This window comes from Pteropus alecto, unplaced genomic scaffold (assembly GCF_000325575.1).
Source record: "Pteropus alecto unplaced genomic scaffold, ASM32557v1 scaffold195, whole genome shotgun sequence".
NCBI classification, from domain to species: domain Eukaryota; kingdom Metazoa; phylum Chordata; class Mammalia; order Chiroptera; family Pteropodidae; genus Pteropus; species Pteropus alecto.
This window is the reverse complement of record NW_006438073.1, coordinates 10,438,353-10,460,045: the sequence shown is the minus strand read 5'-3', so window position 1 is coordinate 10,460,045 and position 21,693 is coordinate 10,438,353. Positions and strand designations below refer to the sequence as shown.

The 21,693-nt window shown below is 50.7% G+C and overlaps 1 protein-coding gene across 1 annotated transcript in view; it reads left to right on the top strand.

Moving 5' to 3' along the window:
• Window positions 1–20,991, top strand: part of WDR27 (WD repeat domain 27) — a 42,208-nt gene extending 21,217 nt beyond the window's left edge. The window contains exons 17-24 of the mRNA XM_025049062.1: window positions 1,684–1,805; window positions 2,848–2,981; window positions 4,404–4,501; window positions 5,934–6,055; window positions 12,965–13,062; window positions 14,308–14,410; window positions 19,215–19,313; window positions 19,900–20,991. Coding sequence (XP_024904830.1) covers window positions 1,684–1,805; window positions 2,848–2,981; window positions 4,404–4,501; window positions 5,934–6,055; window positions 12,965–13,062; window positions 14,308–14,410; window positions 19,215–19,313; window positions 19,900–20,193 — 1,070 coding nt within the window. The 3' untranslated portion in view covers window positions 20,194–20,991. The remainder of the gene's footprint in view (window positions 1–1,683; window positions 1,806–2,847; window positions 2,982–4,403; window positions 4,502–5,933; window positions 6,056–12,964; window positions 13,063–14,307; window positions 14,411–19,214; window positions 19,314–19,899) is intronic.
• Window positions 20,992–21,693: the final 702 nt, after the last annotated feature.

The window sequence follows — 21,693 nt, the reverse complement described above, 5'->3', positions numbered from 1 at the left end:
CGGTGCGGGATGTGCGTGCAAGGCGCGTGACACATAAACGCGTGGGTTGGTCGCTCTAGAAGAGGAGGTTTAAGATTTCGCTGAGATTGTGGGGCTGTGTAAAACCTGCCTCTCGTCTAGGGCGGCGTCGAGCTCAGCGCCTCTTGCTGACGGTCAGGTCTGTCACCCCCGTGCCTGCCTTCCCCGGGGGCCACGTGGTCGCCCCTGCAGCGGGGGCCTGGCCTGGCCTGGGGCAAAGGCGGGCGCAGTCCGGTTCCGTGGCCGGTTCGCTGGGTTTCTGAGGTTTGTCACCAGCTGAGTATGTTACAGCTCCGTGGGAAAAATCTGCCCAGTGACACGGTGGTGATGCCCCATGCGTGTCCCTCTGCTGTGTGTGGGTGTGGGTGAGGGTCCCCGTGCCCCGGCTGATGCCTGAGGCAGGACGGTGCGCCCGAGGTCCGGTGGCCGGACACAGCGGCAGTGGCTGCAGTGTCAGATACGCTGGCCCTCGCTGAGAGGTCACGGATGCCATTACTCGTGACTGGTCAGCGATGGCCCGTCCGGTCTGACTCTGCTGGACACTCCCAGCAGCGTGCACCAGGGGGCAGCAAAGCCATGCGGACGTTCCCGCCCTTGTGCCGGCGTCTGCGGCAGCTTGCAGGGCTGCGTGGCGGTGGCCGCAGGAGCCTCCCCTGCTTCCCCGTTCCCTCCGGCTCTGTGACCAGTGAGCTCTGGTGCTGCTGCGAGTCACTGTGACCTGCGGGTGACGGCGGCGCCGGAGGAAGTAACGGGTCATCGTGGCCCAGAGGACAGACCGCGGGTGTCAGTTCGGCACCCGTCTCCGACGTTGTGATGAGTGAGAAGCGAGCGGCTGCTATTTCCTTCACCTGGTGGTGGGCTCTTCTCTTACCTGCTCGACTCGTCTTATTTTCCTGTAAGGGTGAGAAGCTCCTCTGGGGCACAGCAAGTAAACGGTGTCGTGTGACAGCCCCCCACAGGCTGACATCGGGTGCTGTGAAGCCCCTCCTCAGGCTGACATCGGGTGCTGTGACAGCCCCCCATGGGCTCACATCGGGGTGCTGTGACAGCCCCCCACAGGCTGACATCGGGTGCTGTGACAGCCCACCCACGGGCTGACATCGGGGTGCCGTGACCGCCCCCAGGCTGACATCGGGTGCTGTGACAGCCCACCCACGGGCTGACATCGGGGTGCCGTGACAGCCCCCCATGGGCTCACATCGGGGTGCTGTGACAGCCCCCCATGGGCTGACATCGGGGCGCTGTCACTGCGTGCCCAGATGCCTCGAGACCAGCCTAGCTGTACCCCTGGGAACCAGCCATTTCCACTTTGGATAAAGCGTTCCAAACGCATCACGACAGGTTTTCACACGTGAACACGCCCAGGAAAGCTTTTGACTTTTCCCTTCAATGTTCCGAGAATTCTGTCTCTAAAGTGTATCTCGTGAGACCCAGGGGGGTCTCTGCGTTTTGTAATTTTCTACAACTTGTAAGGTTCTTCTTTTAAAACATACTCTCAGATGCAAGTACAGTTTTGGACTTCATATTTAAAAAAATATGAATTTTGGAAATACATCCTTCATAAACCACGTTCGGCCTTTAAGGGAGGTACGTCACCTCCTCGGGCCGCAGTTCCCTGGTGTCACTGTGACCGGCTGTCCCTCTGTCCCGCCTGTCTCCCGTTAGGTCACGACGGGGCCGTGAGCGCCGTGTCCTGGAGCCACGACGGGAAGTGGCTGCTGTCTGCCTCCCAGGACGGGACGCTGAGGGTGTGGTCGGTTCGCAGGACGGAACTCGCATTGTGTCTGGTAAGGGTCACTCCTGGCAGTTGCAAAATGACCGGCCCTGTGATCTCAGGACTGTCAGGTAGTCACAGCTGTCCAGACAGAATGTCCTCCAAGGTGAGGCGGTCAGGAAATGGGGCAAACCAGGAGTTTGCTGCAACGCACTAAAAGTTATTGATTACAGTTTTCTTAAACGTGGTGTGTATGCGCACACACATGATGGGCACGCGCATGACGTACATGTGCACAACACACACACGTGCAGTTGAGTACGTCTCATGTTCATTATCTGAAATGGCAAAATCATTACCCTTAAAATCCTAGAAAGGCCTTCGAAGTGAGCTCAGTGCGTTCTTACAGCAGAGGCAGCGCCGATGGCCAAGGGCACAGTGTACGGAGGACGTGCCTTTTGGGGAGAAAATGTCCTGTTTTGGTGAACTTCTAGGAGCTCATTTGGACACAGAATGGGAAAGGAGACACGGGTGATGGCATCGAGGTGACAACAGCTTCCAGCCATGATGGGGGATGCGAGGGGGTAGCAGGGTGTGCAGCTTTGAGGGATCACGTGGGGAGCTGGCGACCTGCACATTTTCGGAGGCGTCATTAGCGTTTACTTTCCACGAGTCCTGTCGTAAATGGGGATCGAGTGCAGGACAGCTGGCTGAGAAGGGGCCGGGGGGACCTCAGGCTCCCGGGGGCCCTGCCCGCGGCCTAAAGTGGAGATGCCGTTGAGGGCCGCGGGTGCTGGCCATGCGGTGGGCTGTGGCGAGGGCGAGGCCGACCCCTCAACTGCCTTTTAAAACACGCTCGGGCTTCGCCGTGACCAAACCCTCGACGCTTGGTCAGTTTGCTGCCGTGCTTCGGTTGCCTCTCATTTTAAAGTTTTTAGAGGCCGGACTTCCAAACACTCACGACAGAGAAAGTTCATCTCATGCTCTCCATCAGAAGCAGTCAGAGAGAAGCAATTTGGAGCAAGGTGTTGGAGCTGGGGTGACAGAGCCCCCTGCTTAGGCAGCAGCGTTTTTGACGCTGGCGCCCTGTCTGACACCCCGTCATTCCATCGCAGGACAAGGACGTGTTCCCCCAGGCTGCGCGGTGCGCCCAGTTTTACTACCTCGACGCCTTCATCCTGTCGTCCGCGGGGCCCGAGGTCCGGCTGCTCAGGCACCACGTGGACACCCGCCGGGACGAGCTGCGGAGGTAGGGGCCGCGTTCTGTGGGCGGGGCCGCGGGGCTCAGCCGGTCGCCTGCACGCTGGTCTCGGCATTTGCGAACGTCCTCCGAGGCTTGGGGACACTGCCTTACAGACGAGCTGGTGGGAGCTGAGCGAGCCGTGTCTCTGTCCCCAGGCTGCTGGCCCTATACTGCACCCCACGTGGGCGCCCACCCCCCCCAGTCCTTGGCAGGCGCTGGCTCCTGTCACCAGAAATGCCCGGCGTCCACCACCAGCACCACTCAGTTTCGTCCGCTAATCCTTAGCTTTCCGAGCCTAAGCGGGCACTGACCTGTGACACGCGCAGTCGTCACCCCGCATCCCGAGGCGCCGCGGCCCCCACTTCAGGACCAGTGCCCCCGGCACCTCCACCCAGGTCCAGATTCGGTACCAGGCTGGCGTGAGCTCAGTGCAGCTGCCTGCAGGCGTGCGGGCGTCCGCTGGGCGTCCCCTCTGGGCCTCCCGGTGCCAGCTGTTCCGCCCTCCCCTCTGCTGCCCCGGGGCTTTCGGCGTGTGTCCACGCACACCCTGTCCCCTTCTCCTGTGACCGGTCCTTCCGGAAACGCTGTCCTCGTCTGCACCGTGCACAGTGCTCTTACAGTGTCCCACTGTGCACAGTGCCGCCCTGCGGGGCTTCCAGCAGCTTCCGGCACAGACGAACCGGGACACACGGAACCTTGGTGCTGTCCCCGCGCTGCCCCGCCTGGTGCGCTCGGGACCGCAGTCCTGGGCAGCACTCCGTGTCACCCCTCTGAGCACCCCCACTGCGCCGGACTCTGCATGTCACCACCCAGCCCCCACCCAGCCCTTACCTGCCGGTGGGAGGCAGGGCCGATGGCCTGTGTCATCCTCACTGAGCCCCGGCCCCACGGCTTCGTGCCATCACCGACCCGTGCCTGTGGGTGCCCCGTCCTCGTCCCCCGGGCCAGGCAGCGGCGCCCCTGCTGCCCCTGCTCCCCCTGCTCCCCCTGGTCGCCTGGCCTTGACTCAGCCACGCCTTCCCTGGGCCGAGACCATGGCCGGGAACTGCTAGCAGGTTCTCACTCTGTGAAACTATCGTTGAGGGTTAAGACCGTGTGTGTGTTAAACCAGGACTACCTGCTCCTGTTAGGGAATCTTAAAAAGTCACGTTCAAGTGGAGATACAAATTTCTGCCTGGCTGGATGTCCTCGTAAGTATACGTGATTTCGGAATTAGGAGAGAGGTTTGCTTTCTCAGACTGGAATGAGTTCTTTTTGGCCGTGCATCATCTTAATGAAGTTTCTGTAAAGGAGACGGAGGCAGCCGACTCGCTCCCTCCCTCAGCGTTGTAACCGCTCATGCGACGGTGTGAAGACGCCGTTTTCAGTCTTTCACAGGCAGCGTGCGCCGTCGCGGTGGAGCAATGTGCTCTCCGCTGCCCCTTCCAGGTACAGGCAGAGGAGCTGGTGCAGGGCCGTGTGCGGGCTCCGCATGACAGGCGCCGCCGAGGTCACCGGCCTGTCCGCGGTGAACGAGTTCTACTCCTGTATCCTTTCTCCGTCCTCCCGACGCCGTCACACCCTGCCGTCCTCCCGGCGACAGTCGGCTGAGTGAGTGAGCTCCGGACAGCGTGCTGGGCCCTGGGGCTCCGAGTCAGAGGGGCTGGTTCTGCGTGTGTTCGTTCCATCTCGGGAAAGCGCCTCAAAGACAGAGAAGGGAAGCGGACGCAATAGCACACGTGACGCTGAGCGGGCGGCCTCACCCGATGCGTCCGGTCTCACCCGATGCGTCCGGTCTCACCCGATGCGTCCGGCCTCACCCGATGCGTCCGGTCCCACCCAATGCGTCCGGTCTCACCCGATGCGTCCAGCCTCACCCAATGCGTCCGGTCTCACCTGATGCGTCCGGTCTGGGGCTTGTTGAATAATGTCGGCCAATTTAACACATTTTGAAAGAAACCGCTGCCCTTACCGTAGGCGCCCTTTGGTTAAGCGAGCACTTATCTTATCTCTGGATGCTGGCGAAATTCATAGCTGTTGCTGTTCAGTAGAATATAAAATGGAGTGAAAAACTTTGTGTTTTTGTGGCTGACATCACCCCTTTTAATTAAAATGTGTTAATTTAAACACTTAGGCTCAAAGATCATAATCTTCAGGAATTTAAAAAATTTTAATTTGTTCAGAGGTCTAAGTTGAAGTCTTAAGGATTTTATAGTTGAAATTTCAGGACTGGTGGAAGGTGTTAGATGTTCTAGTATATTTTAGTGAGAAATCTGCTTTTTTATTCTGGAAGCTTTTGCTCAAAACAGAACGGAAGCCCCCGGCGGAGACGCGCCGCTCCGATCCTGTCGCCTTGGACGGTCTCCGCGCGGCGTGGCGCCAGCGTTGGGCTGGTCCGCGGGTCCGGCCTTCCCACTGGTGTGGTGTCCCTTCCGGCGTCCCAGCGCGCACGCCGCTGCCTTCCGCCAGGCGCCCTCGTGAGTTTTCTGGGCTGGACGCTGGCAGCTGGGTAGTTCCGGCGTTTGCGTGAGCCTTAAGGTCCTCAATGGCCCCTCACGAGGTTCGTCACCCTTGCTTGCAACGTGCCCCTGTAAGTCGTGTCCTGTCACTCGTGCAGCCTACTGCTGGTGACACCGGCCACTGGTGTGGCTCCGCTGTCCATCTTTACCTCAGACCTGTCCTCCGAGCCCAGTACCTCCAGGTCAGCCTGTGACCGCGCCTGCTACGTGCCGTTTCCTGGGCGTCTGACTCGTCACTTATCTAGAAGTGGACGCTCGTTCTCCGGCTTGGAACTGGCTCCGCCCGGGTCTCCCCGTCTGCCTGCCACCAGCTCTTGCCCGAGGCCGGGCCGGTGTGGGGCGCAGGGTCCTAACGGATCACCTGTGGTCTCCTGGTGTTTCCAAGCTTACCGAGAGGGGCCCCGGGCTGTCACTCCTTGGGGGCGGGCCCTGAGTTGTGTTCCTTAGCAGACCCGTGCAGACCTCGTGCTGGCCGCCGGCCGGAGCAGGACCTTGGAGGTCTTCGACCTCAACGCGGGGTGCAGCGCAGCCGTCATCCAGGGGGCCCACGCACGGCCCGTCCACCAGATCTGCCAAAACAAAGTGAGTGAGCTTTCGGTATGCTGCGTCATCGGTCAAGGTTTGTGTTGAAAACGTTTAACATGCAAATGTGTGGTGCAGTTTCATAATTTGCCACCTAATTCAGTGTTAATTTTTATTGAACATTAAATTAGTCTAAGCCTTGATGTTTGACATTAGAAGATATTTTAATATATCGAATGTTAATTTTTGTACTTTTGTTCCTGATTATTTGACGAGTCCATTCTTTGACTTTACTAGTAAAACCTTCTCACTTAAAACTTGAGAGTTCGGGTGTTTCAAGCACTGAGTGGGTAGGATGACAGTCACGTTGATTCTGAATGTGAAGCGGACTTCGTGAATCACAGCTTCTCCTTTTAGGAGAGAGCTCATCTGTCATGACAGAAATGGGTTGAAAATGCGCACAGCCGAGGGTCAAGGCCTTGGGATTAGACGAGGTGACCTTTCTGATGAATTCATTGTTCAAGTTTAGTTCAGAAGACACTGTGTTACCCAAAAGAGCATCCAAGAGACCTGGGAACAAAGTTTCTGTTTTCAGAACCACAGCTGCGATTTTGATGTTCAGCAAATTTGAGATCGATTTCCAAAGTGAGGCTTTAATTGGTAACGGCTTCTGAGGTTGCGTTATGATTCGAGGACACTGCTTCTTAAGTGAAGTCTCACTGTGTTGGTTCAAAGACCATGTCAGCCACAGTTTCCACACGTTATTCCAGGTACCCTACCTTCCCATGTGGCAGGGCAGCTGCGGTCTGGTGTCTGTGAAGTTTGTCACCCGTGCGAGAGGGGACAGAAGCACAGATTCGAGACCAGGGAGTTGCACTTTGTCGAAGCAGCCGCTGCCCCAGTGTCCTTCTGGACAAGTGGCACTAGAGAGCTTGGGCCACAGACTTTCTCGGGGTGCAGTGCGGGGAGCCCAGGTTCTGCCGGAGCAGGCCTGAGGCTCTGTGTTCAGGTCCCTGCGAGATGTCGGTCAGGACGGGGTCAGAGCCGGGAGGAGGAGCACGTGGAGGTGCGGGTCACCCACCGCGTGGCTGTCCTGGGTCTGGGGTGGGAGACTTCGAAGGCTCAGACAGCGTCCCTCCTGACGTTCCCCTAGCGTTATACCCGCAGAGATTAATTACCTCGGACGTTTCAGACTACGATAGGGGAAGGGTTTTCTGGTTTATGTAACGTTATGGAAAGTATCCGCGTAGAGCGAGTTGATGAAGAAAGATTATTTTTCTGTATCTTTATTTGTACAGACTCCTGTTGCATAAAAACAGAAGAAAAATATTCTAAACACTGCGTTGTAGGTCCCTAGATAACAAAGGAATCCCTTTGAAGCAGTTCGTAACTTCTTTACGAGGCTCCTAAAATAGCAGACTTCAGAAACAGTGCGCGTGACATCAGCTCCGAGCATGGCGACAGCCCTGGTTGAAGGTCACGCTCTGGGTGGCTGTGGAGGAAGGGCGTCCGCCGGGTGGTGTCTGGTGGGAAGAGGTGTGCTGCTCTGTAGTCGATGGCCACGGTCTTGTGCTGCGAATTTCAAGGGCAATCTGTTGGGATGGGGGTTGAGAGTGGTTCCTAGACGGTGCTCGTTTCCGGGCTAGTAAATGAATTTGATAACTGAGTCATATATAAAATGATCGTTAGCCTGATACCCGTCTGATTTCTCAGGAATTGTGATTTCATCCAACTCAATGAGATATTGACAGGCGATATTTTGGTGTAGAGTTTTAACAGATGAGTCTGACTTGCCGTGTCGGTTTAGCGACACTTCCAGGCCTTTGGCCTTCAGACTCCTTAGCGCATGTTGGGGTCTCAGTTGCCTTTGTGGCGTGTGGAGCCATCGTCTGTACCTAAGGTCCGCTCGGTCAGCATTTGCTGATTTGAGTCACACTAATTGCCACCACTGAAGGACCAGGATCCAAGTGTTTATGTAGCAAATGAGATGTAAATGCGGAGGGCAGAAGGTTTCTTGAAGTTAACACACAGGTTTTAGGAGTTAAAGTCTGACAGACAGCATTTGAAAGTGTTTAATGTTTCATACTCAAAATGCAGTATTTAAAATTTGTCTACAGATAAAGACTTGTAATACCCAGTACCTCTCTTGAAATGTTATGTAGTTGTGTATTTGACCAGTGTTTTTTTAGTTTAAGTCCTTAGTACAATTCAGTGAGAATTAAATTTACCAAACATTGTCATTCTTGAGTTAAAATATTTCAGCCACGAAGATAAATGTGGCTCTCACGTGTGATGTCTCTATGTTGTAGATGGTACATTTAAAACATATTTCTTACCTTGCGTTTGACACTTGCCGCTTCTTTATCTAAAGCATTGTGGTTTATTAGAGAAAGATTTCTTTGTTCATTTAATTTGTGAATTTATGGCACATAGCTCTTACTAAAGTCTGTCATTTCAAAGCCACTCATCATCACCATCACCATCATCATCATCATCACTTTTTGTCTGTGGAAAATGGTCTGTCAGCATTTCCATAAATATCTATTTCCTTTTTGTTTACTTATTACGTTGTTTATTTTTTGGATTTATCACAGAGCCATAAAAACTTGGTCTAGATTGGAATTTATTAGAGTTCAGTCTGAAATTTTTTTCATTTTGGTTCCCAAATTTGTTTTAAATTGTTTCAGCTATTTATGTTGCAAAAGCAAATATACTTTTGGAGTTTTAAATTTTTTTTTGTTTTTTGTTTTTTTTTTACTTGTAACATAAAAAGCAAAGCCCTGGCTTTAAAATAATGGTAAGGATAGTTCTTTTAATCTTAGCTAACCGGTTTTACTCATATTTTCAGAGAAGTTATTTCATTTTGAAAAATGAAGTGATGCTATTTTGTCTGACATCTTGGAATTTTCCTGTTTCCTCTCCCGTGTTCCTGTTTCCTACTAGAAGATCTTTTTAATGTTTTACATAAAATACTTCTCTCTGTTGTGAGGATTAAATAAGGTCGTGTGTACAAATCTCTTACCGTTGCGAAGTTCAGAAATGAGTATTCTTATTTTTAAATATAAATGTATGAAGCCGAGTGGACCTTGCCTTAGAAAACTCTTAATTTTCGTGTGCCCCTAATTTCCCACAGCTCTTTGTCCCGTGAGAGTTGGGCAAATGCATAGGACTTGGCACCACAGTGGAAGATCTGACTCGGAATTGGACACGGTTCACGCTTTCGAGGAAACGGTGACATAGAAGGTTCTCGGTGTGGACGTGGGTGACATTTCCACAGAGCTGACTGTTGTGAGCATGGGACGTGACATGGAAGAGTGCGCAGGAGCCCTGGGGACAGACCAGAGGGGACCGGGTCTGACGGGGTTGCGCCTTCTCGCACTCTGTTGGACCGAGGTCACGAGGGCTTTGAAGGTGCGTGGAGCAGGGAACTAGGTCAGCTACAGTCACTCGGCTTCCCTGTCCTTGGCGAGCTTGGACCGAAAGCCTGGCGGTCTCTGGGCAGCCCATGCTCCTCTCTGCTCCCCGGTCAGACCCCAAAACCCTGAAGGTGGGCGGACGTGCTTTTCTGCCGGTGAATACCAGGCCCCTGGCGCTTTTGGTCAGTGGCCCCATATTACTGTGTCACTGAGATCATGCGTGTGTTTGTGTGTGTGCGCGCATCCATGTACGTGTGCACGCGTGTGCATGTGTTAACTTACCAGCCAGCTCACTCAACGCGCACCGGCCAGCACTCTGCCGTGGCCGGCCGGAGCGCCGGACCCCGGGACGCTGGGCGCCGGGGGAGCGGGGTGGCCCAGAGGTGCCGCCAGCGGCTGGACGTCCAGTAGATGGGGAGCCAGGGTGCACTGGGGAGCAGAGTTCAGGAGGTGGGTGAGGGTGCCAGGCGTTGGGCTCGTAGGCCTTGGTCAGACGTGGGGTTTTGTTCTGGGCATGCCGTGGCCGTCACCAACCTTTGAGCAGCAGGTGAGAGACCTCAGATGCTGGGGGCGGATAACTGACACAGACATGTAAGTTCGGGCCGCAATCTGGCCCCACTGCGGGGCGCAGCGGAAGGAGGCCTGCAGGCCCCCTCCCTGGCAGCGGCAGAGTGACCGCACGTCCGCCTTCGGTCCACCACAGAACCGGCTCTGCCCCCACCCCGTTCCCTTCCCGCTCAGAGACCCTGCGCCAAGCCGTCCCCTTGCCCGGGTGAGCGGCGGGGAGGAGTGCTGGGTGTCCGGGGTGGGCCGGCCTGGCCCCCTCAGGTGACAGTGACCACCTAGCGTGCCAGTTCAAGGGTTGTGCCTCTCTCTCAACACCTGTGTCCTCTTGTTAAGAGTTTCAGTTTGCTCCAGGAAACTGCTGGAAACTGCTGGAAACTGCTTCCCGGTTGAGTGGCCGCTCCCGCAGTGTCCCAGCAGTGGCCGAGTGGGCCTCAAACCGTTGCCTGCGACTGCGATGTTTCGGGAGTCGCCGTGGCCTGCTCCAGGATGAGAGGTGCCCTATTAGGAAAAATCGTTCCGAGGTTTTTCATGGGAAAATAGCTGGTTTTACTTCTTTATTAGCTTAAGATCTTGCTGGTTTTTTTTGTTTTGTTTTTTTTTTAAGGAAATGAAACAGTTCCTGATCCTGATATAACTCTCCCCGCTCCCCCCTCCCTCCTCCTCTGAATGTGGTGTGCATCTTTCCCGAGTGCGCTTCAGAAGTGCACACTGCGTTTGGCGTGTTGGACTTGTGCCCAGTGACGCCAAACTGTGCATGTCTCTGTGCTGCCTGGCTTTTACTCCACATTATATGTATGAATTTTGTCCATTTTTATGCATTTCTAGTAAGTGCATTTAAGCCTATAAATTTTCCTCTGAACACGGCCTTACTTGTATTTCGCCAGCATTAGCACGTGGCATTTTCATTATTTAGTGCTAAAAGTTTCTAATTTTTGTTAAGATTTTTTTCCCCAGGCTGCATTTAGATACGTGCTCTTGGATTCCCACACGTATGAGCTCATTTTCAGTCCTTTCTGCGCTGATTTCTACTTTTGTGGCATTGTGTTCTGCGCACAGGCTCTATGTAACACGAATTGTCGTGGTGTCCGTTGAGATTTTTGTATTTGTTGTGAGACTTCGCGCTCTGGTTCATTTTCACAGATGGTTACGTGTATGCGTGAAGAGAACGTGTTCTTGCCATCTGCGCGGTGCAGGTCCGCACAGATGTCTGCTGGCCCAGCCATATCAGTTGTATTCAGATTATCCACGTTTTCCTCGTTTTTTATGCTTGATTTTTTAAAATTTAGGCATGAAATGTATTAACATTTCCCTCCACGATTGTAATCTTGTCAATTTCTTCTTATGATTATATTCATTTTTGCCTTATGTATTTGCAGCCCGTGTTATTAGGTGTATTTAAGTTGAGACTTTTTATATTTTCACGTGCAGTTCCTTTTATTATTTTTTGAAACTAGTTCTTATTAGGTGTTTTTCACCCTACGTCTTTTTTATTTACTTAATATATACTGTTTTTATCTGCATCCTTCAATTCAACCTTAAAAAAAATAGTATGTTTTAAGTGTATTTCTCGACATTGAACCTCAGAATCTCTTTTACTCGTGGGCTCGGTGCGTTTGCATCGTCACGACTCATGGGTTCGATCCCTGTGCTTCCTCGTCTGCCTTCACACGACGTCCGCACTTTATCATGAGTTTTCTTTGCTTCTTCGTCTCTTCTTCCTCAGCCTCTACGGATTGATCAGAGATGTTTCTAATTCCCCTTTTCACCCTGTGTGAAAGCTTTAACCAGTGCGACATGGTTAAAGAAAACACACCCCAGCCGTTCCGTCTTGTACTCTTCAGCTTCGAAAACCAGCCATGTCGTAAGGTGCCTAACTCTGCAGTTGCTGTCTATCTGTCTGTCTGTCTGTCAAACTAGATTCGTGTTTTGTATTCTTTGTATACTCAGTGCCCCACGTTTGGCAGACGGTCTCCGAATGTCTGTCGAACGTCTTTGGATTGTTTGCGTGTTATGGGGTGCGTTAGCGAGCTTTCTCGGCCTGGGCCCAGTTTGGGGAACACTAAGCCATATCAGTATCAGTAGCTGCCTGACGATGACGTGACCCCTGAGTGTGTACTGTTTCTCACCTGAACATGCGTATAAACTAGTTTATACCTTACACATTTGTTACGAGGAGGTTGAAGTGTTTGGACTGTTCTCTGGCCCAGTCCCCCCTCACTCTCCCTGTCCCCCCACACGTGTGTGTGCATTCGTCATCGTTACTGAATTTCTGTCAGCCTTTATTTTCTCTTTGTAAGAATCACTTCTAGGTATGCGTACATTTTAAGCATAAATGTCTATGGATATACTTTATTAAATTGGTCTTAATATTTTAGACATTCTTGACATGGAGGATGGAAATTGTTATGAACCATCATATATTTATGTAATGTTTGGAGCCAGATGTTCCGTAGATGGATTACAGTTCAGTTCTATTCCATGAGACATTTAAAATCACATGTTAAATCTTATGACAGCAGCATGGGGGAAGCGAATGCCATAGTGCCTTGATGATCTGGTCAGAGGCATGGCTGGATTTTGCCCGTCATTGCAGACATGTCCTAGGGTTTGACGATCAGCAGGTTATACTGATCTTAAACTTTAAATGCCTCTTACTAGGGGCATCTTTCCGAAAATACATTAAATACGGATTATGATCTATACTTTAAAAATAGACTTGGAGTACTCATATTTTAGTCTTTTGATCTTATACCATCTGTAATTCTAAAGTTTCAGTGGCATTATGTATAGAGAAAACATATACCAGCACGTCTTAAGGTCCGAACGTACCATTAGTAACTATTCATATAGGCGGTTCTGACGTTGTTATAATCAGAAAAGTTTGGAGTTTTGTGTGGATAAATTTTTTTTGTGGATTCTCTGTTGTTAGGTATCGGTGGTACCACGTTTATTAATTCTCACCTTGATTTTCCCCCTTGCGTCATAGGGATCATCGTTTACGACTCAGCAGCCTCAGGTTTATAATCTTTTCGCAACCATGGCCATTGGTGACGGGATACGACTGTGGGACTTGAGAACTCTGAGGTGAGACCTGGCGTGGTTTGCAGGTTGCAGCTGGGAGCGAAGCTCGAGAGACCATGGAAATGTCTTTCTGTCAAAGCTCAGAAAGCGCTTCGCTTTAAATATTTGTAAACCCGGTTCAGTCTCTTTTTTCCAAATGCAACAAGGCTGTGCTGAATGTATTCACACTGACCGATCTAAGAAAAGTCTGATTCATGCACAGAGAAGGTCGCATAAATTTGGAATGGTAAAATGACAGGTGCTGGTCTTCCCTGTGTTATGAGTGTGACCTGTGGCTCCTGAGGGCTGGCAGCGTCCAGGGGGCCACCGGATGGTCTTAAACAGCGTGGCGCGTACATCCGTGCACAGGTGCATCCGTGTGTGTCGTGTGAATTATCCTGTTCTGACAGTCATGTTCTGCCAGACAGTTGTAAGATATGTTACCCTGTTCTTTTGAATCCTGTATCCCGACAATGTGTAATGCCTGTAACAACATGGAACATTTACGTGTGTGCGCACGTGTGCACGTGTGTGTTCTATACCCACATGGAACATTTACATGTGTGCGCGCACGTGTGCACGCGTGTGTTCTGTACCCACGAGAACGTCATTAGCAGAGTGCCCCGTGCTCCTCTTTCATCCTACACACGTGCAGACCCCAGTGGCCAGCCCCCCGCTGTGTGGAGGGGTGTCGCCTGCGGAGGGCCTGCTGGGCGGGGCCGTGGCGCCCGGTGCCGGTAGATGCTGGCGAAGGCTTTCTCAGCACAGCTCTGGCTGTCCCTGAAGGTGCTGGGGGTTTTCCTCAACAAAACTAGCATCAGTTCCCTGACATTTTTTTAACATAAATTTTATATAGCACTTTATAACTAGTTGCCTGTAGAACTTGACCAGCCTTGATAGAATGTCACACCTCCCCAAAGCCCTTGAATCATGGATTTAAATAACTTATGATTTTAAAAGGTTTGTTTTTATATTTTTAAAGAGCTTCAGAATATGTTTGTTATTTAATAGTCTCATTATATAAAAAGTTTATTTAGTGTTAGTTTGGTCATCTTTGTCAATTTATTATTCTGAAAAGTGTTTTAATTATTTTTGAAGATCTGTAGACTACCCTGAGGATCTGTTTAATCCTCGTATTTAAAAATGTTCTTTCATTGTTACTTTCTTCATTTTTGTGAAGAAAAGCATCGGGTTCATATCTTTATTCTATTTTGTGTTAAAAATTAAAAAATCATTTTTTCTCCTGGCATCTGTCACTTTTCCTCATAGGTGTGAGCGTCGTTTTGAGGGACATCCGAGCCGCTGCTACCCGTGCGGGATGGCCTTCAGCCCTTGCGGACGCTATGTGGCCTGCGGTGCCGAGGACAGACACGTACGTGCCGCCGTTGGTCCCAGACCCATGGGCCGCCCACACGGTTGCGCATTAGGAGGAGAGTCTGTTTTACGCTTCAGCACTGGCCGGTGCTTCGAGACTCGCTCAGCAGTAGTATTTTAATAGCAGTAACGTGCGAAGGGGAAAGGTCGCCGTGGTGATTTATCCGTGCTCCTAATAAATACGGCTTGGATGTCGGTACAGGAGAAGCTGTTACGAGGCACGAGCCCTTTCTCAGGACAGTGCCAGTTACGGGCTGAGGTCGGTTCCTCTTGCCGGATCCCTCTGCCCTGACGTTTTACTGTAAGATCACGTTTCGAAGCAGTCAAAACGGATGAACTAAGGAACACTTAGAGATGCCGTGATACGCACCCGCGATGCTGGAAAGGCCCAGGTTGTTATTAGAGATAAAGTCAGTAAAGATTTATTTTGAGACTGTTAAAGCTGCTGCTACCCTCGGTGGCTGACCGGTGGTCAGTGGCAGGCCAGCCGCCATCATGCTCTGTCTGTGCGGGAAGGGGCAGGGGAAAGGCAGAGGGATCCAGCAGAAGGAACCGGATGTTGCTAGAAGCTGGCAACACTTCTGTGTTAGCGTGACCTGAAATAAAGCTCTGTATTAAATCTTGACCATTTTGGTCTTCTAAGAGAAGTTTATTATTTTTTTAATGAACTAAAAATTCAAATGTCATTTCTGGCAATATTTTTAAAAAGTAAAGCGAATAACATGATAGTCGATTTATTTTCCCTGTGAACGATGTCACTACTGTTACGAGGTTTCAAAACAGCAGAACTGGCTTGTTTGCAGTTGTTTCTCCCATTTCCTTTATCGGAATAATTCGAGTAAAGGGGAGACATGTGTTAAAAACTCCGTGAGACAAAAAAAATGAAAGAAACGTCTCTTCACAGATACTGTTCAGCAGAATTACAAAATAGTCGTGATGAACTGGCCTGGTTTCGTTTGCGAAACATTCATCTTTTTCAGTGGTACATTCAGTCCTTACAGTTTTTGTGAAAATATTTTTGAACAGTAAAGTATTATTCCAGCCTGAGTGCTCTGTGCCATATCCTCACCCTTTGCCCTTCCCCCCGGGCTTATTAATTTAGTTGTGGAGTAAGAGTTACTTTATACTTGTTTTATTTCCACTTTCTTTTTTTTTTTTAAGTACGTTTTAGCTACAGGTTATTTCTTTTTGATAGGGTAAAGTTGCTTCATAAACTAAATAATGTTACTTCTACTTAAAACATTTGTTGTCCACATGGGTTGTGGTGACTGACTCATTTACATAGTTATTCCTTACTTTTCCACCGTATTATACAAGCTGAATCTTGTCCTTTTGGACTGATCGTTGTCACTGCGTGGAAGTACAGCTCACGACAAGTGCGTATCTAATAAATATTTCTGATATTTGGGGCTTCAAACTGCCGTTTTCCTGTTTAAAGGTTGTCATGACCAGCAAGATTCATGACTCAAGAATGTTTGGGCGAGAAGGTGTGTTTCATCGAATACCATTTTCACATGGAAAGCAAAACCTGTTTCTTAAACAGATCGCCCCTGGCCGCCTCTCACAACGTCCCGGTGCCCCCTTACGTGCGTTTGGAGAGTTTGCGCAAGTACAAGCCAGGGTTCACTCCCAGCTGGAGTTGGGTAGGCACGGAGTGAGGCTCAGGGCGGCCTCGTGGGCACGAGGAGCTTCTGTTCTGTACCAGGAGCTCTGCGGAGACCCCGGGCCTCAGGCACTGCCTCCTCCTCGGCGGGGCGCCAGCCTCAGCTGTGTCTGTCCGCAGTCAGCAGGCGGAGCGGCGGGAAGCGGCTTTCTTGTCACCCGGTCGTCACCGGGGCCTTCCGCTCACCCCTCTGTGCTTGTCAAGGGCCCTGTTGGAGGAGAAAAGGTTCTCGCGCCTTCGTTTTCATCCCACCTTCTCTTCGCCCTGAGCAAGCTCTCTGGACTCTAAGCATAGCGGCTGAAGCCAGCCTCCTGCACGGACCTTCCTGGCCCGTGGGAGCGAGTGTCGGGGAGTGGACCTGACCGCCGAACCTCCCAGCTGGCCTCTGTCCCCGCCAGTTCTCACGGCCCGAAGCCCTTTGCTCTCGCGGCCTCTTCCCCACACTTCTCTGCACGCGTTTGTCAGCGTCCGCCGACGCTGCCTCCTCTCCCCGCGCTGTCCGTGAAACTCGACCCGCTTCCACGGTTTGTGCCCTCCCTGCATCAGCTGTCACGTCATCCCTGATGCTGGTCCCTCCCCTGCTTCCTGGGCATGTAACCGCTGCCGGACGTCACGTGCAGACCTGGCTGTCGCCTCGGACGTAGCACGTGCATAACGAAGCGGACGGTGTCCCTGTGGCGTCTGCTTCTCGGAGTGCGGCGTCGCCTTTCGTAGGTCCTGGTGGTTCCAGCACCTCTCGCTGCGTTGTGGAGACGTCACCGTGATTAGAGGCCTGTCTTCTTCCTCTGGGTCGTCTGGAGTCTAGAAGGACGTGGGGTGCGTGCGTGCGTTAGCGTAGTAACCTGCAGTGTAGTCCTGGTGTGTGATTTACAGGTCGTGCAGCAGCTGCAGGTTTAACTTTTTCGAGTGCAGTCGCTGTGATTAGCTGCCCGCAGGTCTCGGTGTGGACATCTGTTTTCGTTTCTCTGGGCAAATGCAGAGGAATGACATGCTGGTCTGAAGGTTGCTACGTGTTTGTCGTTACCAGAAGCTTCCGAATGGGTTTCCAAAGTGGCAGCAGCACTGGAACAGTTGTGCACCAAATGTCTGGCACACACGTGTGCACACAGAGCTGCAGTCACAGAGGCTGACGTGTGCTCGGACACGTGCTGGGTGGGTGGCGGCTGCAGCAGGCGAGGGGTTCAGATCGGAAACGAGGCAGCTGTGAGTGCAGGGCCTGGCTGCGACCCCGTGGCTGAGACCAAGAGGACGGCTGACCCCCAAGCCCTGCTTCCTTGTCGCGAATCGAGACAATAGTATTTTCTTCGTTTGGCCGCAGAGGGTTACATGAGGCCACGAATGTGAAAGTCAGTGTTTAACAGGTGCTTGCCGTCATGACTGACCTCCATACTTTGTCATCAGAAGCGAAGGGTGCAAACAGGTGGTCATTATAATTCCCTGATCCGCTCACTCTCAACAGCAGACGACAGGAGAATCTTCGATCCTGAGAACGCTCCAGAATTAGGGCGGTCTTGACGATAAAATACTGAGAGTAGAGGTAGCTTTGAAACACCTGTGAGATGAGAGGGAATGTGAAGATGCCCCGAGTCCTTTATGAATGGGCGCTGTCACTAGAAAGATAGAAGGTGCAAGCTTAGAGTCAGAGACATCAGACTGGAGGCTCGGTACCCACACTGGATGGCCGGACTGGTGACTTACCCTCTATACGTCACGGTTTCCTCAGTTAACACCCCTATGGGGGTGTTAATAGTTTCAAGGGAACATGCCTCATCCCACAGTTGTGATTTATGTGACAGTTGTGACATGCCCTGTAGATAGCGATAGACTTTCCCTATGGTGAAATACTGATGGCTGCTCTAGATACAGATCCAAATACGAATGTAAACATAACTACGGGTACGTAGACATGTTTCTATCTCTACACACATCTTTTTATATAGTAACGCCATTAGAGGCAAATGTATGTTTTTATTTTTAATTTTATCAAGAGCTATAGAAAAAATTCTAAATATCCGAATTGCTCAAATTTCAAGCCAGTTACTAGGAAACAGAGTAGACAGTTCTTTTTCAGGTTGAAGGAAAAAATGATAAAATATCACTTTTTCACTCAGTTTGAGACGTCCAGGTGAGATTTGTCAACCGCTAGAAAGAAAGTAACTACCAAAAAGGGTTCCCGGTGGTTAACTGAGCTTAAAAAAAAAAAAAAAAAACCCGAAAGAAAACAGAGCCTACCAGCCATTTCTAAACAGGGGCGGGGCACACAAACTTCACTCCAGGTGGGAGCCTGCACTGTACCACCTGCCGGCCCTGTGTTCCTGCCATCTGAGCCAGCCTTTAAAAAGGAGTTCACGGAATTGTATTTCACCCAATAGGACTGAAGCTTCCCTTGTCCAATCAGCTGTGTAGCTGTATCCTCGTTAGCATCTCCCCTGACCAATCAGTGCAGCTCCATTGTGACCAATCAGGACAGTGTTTTTTGGACCAATCAGACCATGAGGATTTGGAGTCCTCATTTGCATGAGAAAGGACCAATCAGGGACCAGAGGCAGAGACTTCTGTCTATATATGTCAGTTCCCCTGTGGCTTTGGGAGTACACTGTTCCTTTCCACAGGAGGCTGTTTCTCCCCTGCTGGAGCCCTGTTGCTGGGCTCTACCTGGCTGGAGCTGCAACACCTGGGCTACCTCACCTATGCCCAAGGCTGCTCACAGCTGTGCTGTTCTGGCCTGTGCTGTGTTGTTTGCACTGAATAAAGTCTTCACCACACCCCGATTTGAGAAGTCCTGTTGGTGTTGAGTAGGTGCCACCCACCATTGGTTGACAGTCTGGACTACAAAATCCGTAATCTTTCCTTAAGGTTAGTCATTGAATGTGAACACGTTTAAAACTATTCACAGGATAGTAGGATTTCATGATAGGCTAGAGAGGATGATATAAATTCATTAATAGAAAATTTCTAAGTGGAAAAAGGAGAAATGCGTGCTTCGTAAACTTAGTTCTCCGACTTACGTGGCGTTAATGGACAACGTGCGAATCACCGTTACGACACTTGATTAGCCACTGAACATACTTCGGCTTTGCGCGATAGCTGGGTATTGACCGTTCCGACGTAGCAGACCTGTCCGTCTTTTGTCTTTCAGGCATACGTGTATGAAGTGGGCTCCAGCACTTTTTCTCACAGACTGGCAGGACACACGGACACGGTCACTGGAGTGGCCTTCAGCCCGTCAGCCCCCCAGGTACAGTCTTCTGTGTAAGTGGGGGGTGGAAATCTTGTTTCCCACAAGTCTTACGCCATATCTTTTGTATCCGTCAGACTTTATTTTGGTGAACTTTTATAATATTTAAGATTGCATGCCAGTTTTCATCACGTGCAGGGAGACAGACCTAGGAAGTAGAACTTTTGGGGGAGAAAGAAAAATCTTGAGTGTGTTTTTTTTCAGTGGAAGCGGTTGTCATGCAGTGCTGACGTGCATGTGTTCTGACTGAAACACAGAGAACTGTAGGAACGGACAAAGAGTAGCACTAATATGAACGCCACGGTTAGAACCGAAGGAAGACGGCGAGAGAGCAAGCACAGGGCGAGTGAGGGAGGGATTCAGAAGTTCTGAGAGAAGGCGAACGGGGGAGCAGGGCCGCGGATTTAAAGACATTTACGAGGAGGAAGGAGTAAGAGAACGTAGCTTCAGCGGCAAGTCAGTCAGTCACACAGCAGTGAACGGTCTGGTGTTCAAAGGCAGACGAAGTTTCTTTTATAGAAGTTGTAAAAGTAATAGTAAATAACTTGAGTATTTGGGAACATCGCTTTCATTCTGTCCATTTAAGTTTGCCGCTTTGATGCGGAGGATAACATGGTCGTGTGACGACATGCTGTGGTCTGACGTGCGTGTGTCTAAACTAAGTGGAACCGTGCCGTGGCTGCCGTTTCGCCCGCTCTTCACTGGGAGTGGATTGTTGCGATCCAGATGTCGCGGTGCCTGGGACGTGGTTTACCTTCCGTTTACAGTGAATGTTTGGAAAATGGATAAAGTTTGTCACGTCATCGACTCCAACATTACGCCCCATTTCACACTGATCCTAACTTTTCTTTTGGTCCACAGCGGGTGGGCATTTAGGTGATTCCTTTTCAATTCTTTGAACGACACGCTGCCAGTAAGGCTGAGGAGTGGTCAGGGGTGAGAGTCAGAAGCTAGGAACAAAGCTAAGACCAGCGAGGTCAGTGGCGGGAACTAATAGAGTGATTTCTAGGCAGAATATTGATGTTTTTTAACATTCAGTACTGGCGTCAAAACGTCTTTTAGCATAATCGAACTGAGGAATTTTTTGAACACGTGGAAGTTTTCAATTAGAAAAAGTTGTGTTGGTCTCTTTTGCCATCGAGATTATTTTAATGACTAAAAGAAGCAAATATGGCTTAAATATAGTTATGATAAAGGGAGAGAAAGGAATGGCTGTACTTCTCATGAACATTGATTCTTGATGAGATGCCATTAAAAATGGGCAGTCGGAGAAGTCAGGCTCCTGGTTCATCATCTCGGGGGATGAAGAGGCCATATAGAACATGAATGAACACTTCCGAACCTCAGCGTACTCTACCACACTTCATATGTGTAAAATTGTTACTGAATTTTAGGAATCATGATAAAATAATCCAGTGCTAATTGTCCAGAAGTTTTGCATTTTGTCTGATCATTGTTATCAGAAAGGTCTCTGTGAAATAACAATATTTCCTCAATAGTGGACTCAAGATCTGATTAAAAGTCTTTGTTTCTTAGTTCCGTGTTTATTTGATTTTAAGATACATGGTATTCTTTCACACACACTTAGACAGTGGAGTAAGTTTTAGAACCCTCATGCTTCCTGTTTAAAGCAGTGTATTCTGTTTTATTAGATCACTACTGCATCGTACACCTAATGTTGTTTAAAATTGTGTCTGTAGAACGAAATACTCAACTTCTGCATTAAAAAATACTGAGTGGTACCTGAAAACAGCAATTTGAACATTTCGATGGTGGAAGAAGACCCCTTGATTCTAATCCGGGCGTGCTAACAGTGACAGTGCGTGCTGGGGTGTAGAGGGTGGCTTTGTGGACACGGCGAAGAGCAGGTGACTTGAGTGCATTCCCGCACCAGCAGGCAGGAGGGGCAGGTGGCTTACGCTCAGCAGCAAGGTCGTTGCGTCTGGAACGGGGACACTTCCCTTCTATTGGGGGCAGGGGACAAAACTCATGCACAGGGTCGTATGTGTGGGAGGCACCTTCTAAATACCCTTTCCTGCACAAGAGCCAACAAGGCAAGTAGCACGCAGCTTCACGACCACGGGTGGGGTTACGCTTGAGAAGTGGAGCAGGCCCGGTGGGGTCTCGTCCCTCCGAGTCCAGCGGATCAAGTTCTGGAGCCGAGGTGGCTGCGTGCCCTCCTCCGCCCCCTGCCTCTCTGTCATTGTTCTTCTTAACCTCGTGCATTTCAGGGACTTCCATGGACTTGAAGATATTCTTGCCAAGATCAGCTGTTGTCCTTTGAGCCCCTCTTTCCTGTGGTGGCTGGTTGTGTGGAGTCACCCCACTGCCCGAGACGGCGCGCCGGCCTGCGAGGTGGTGCGGGGGACGGGGGTGACGC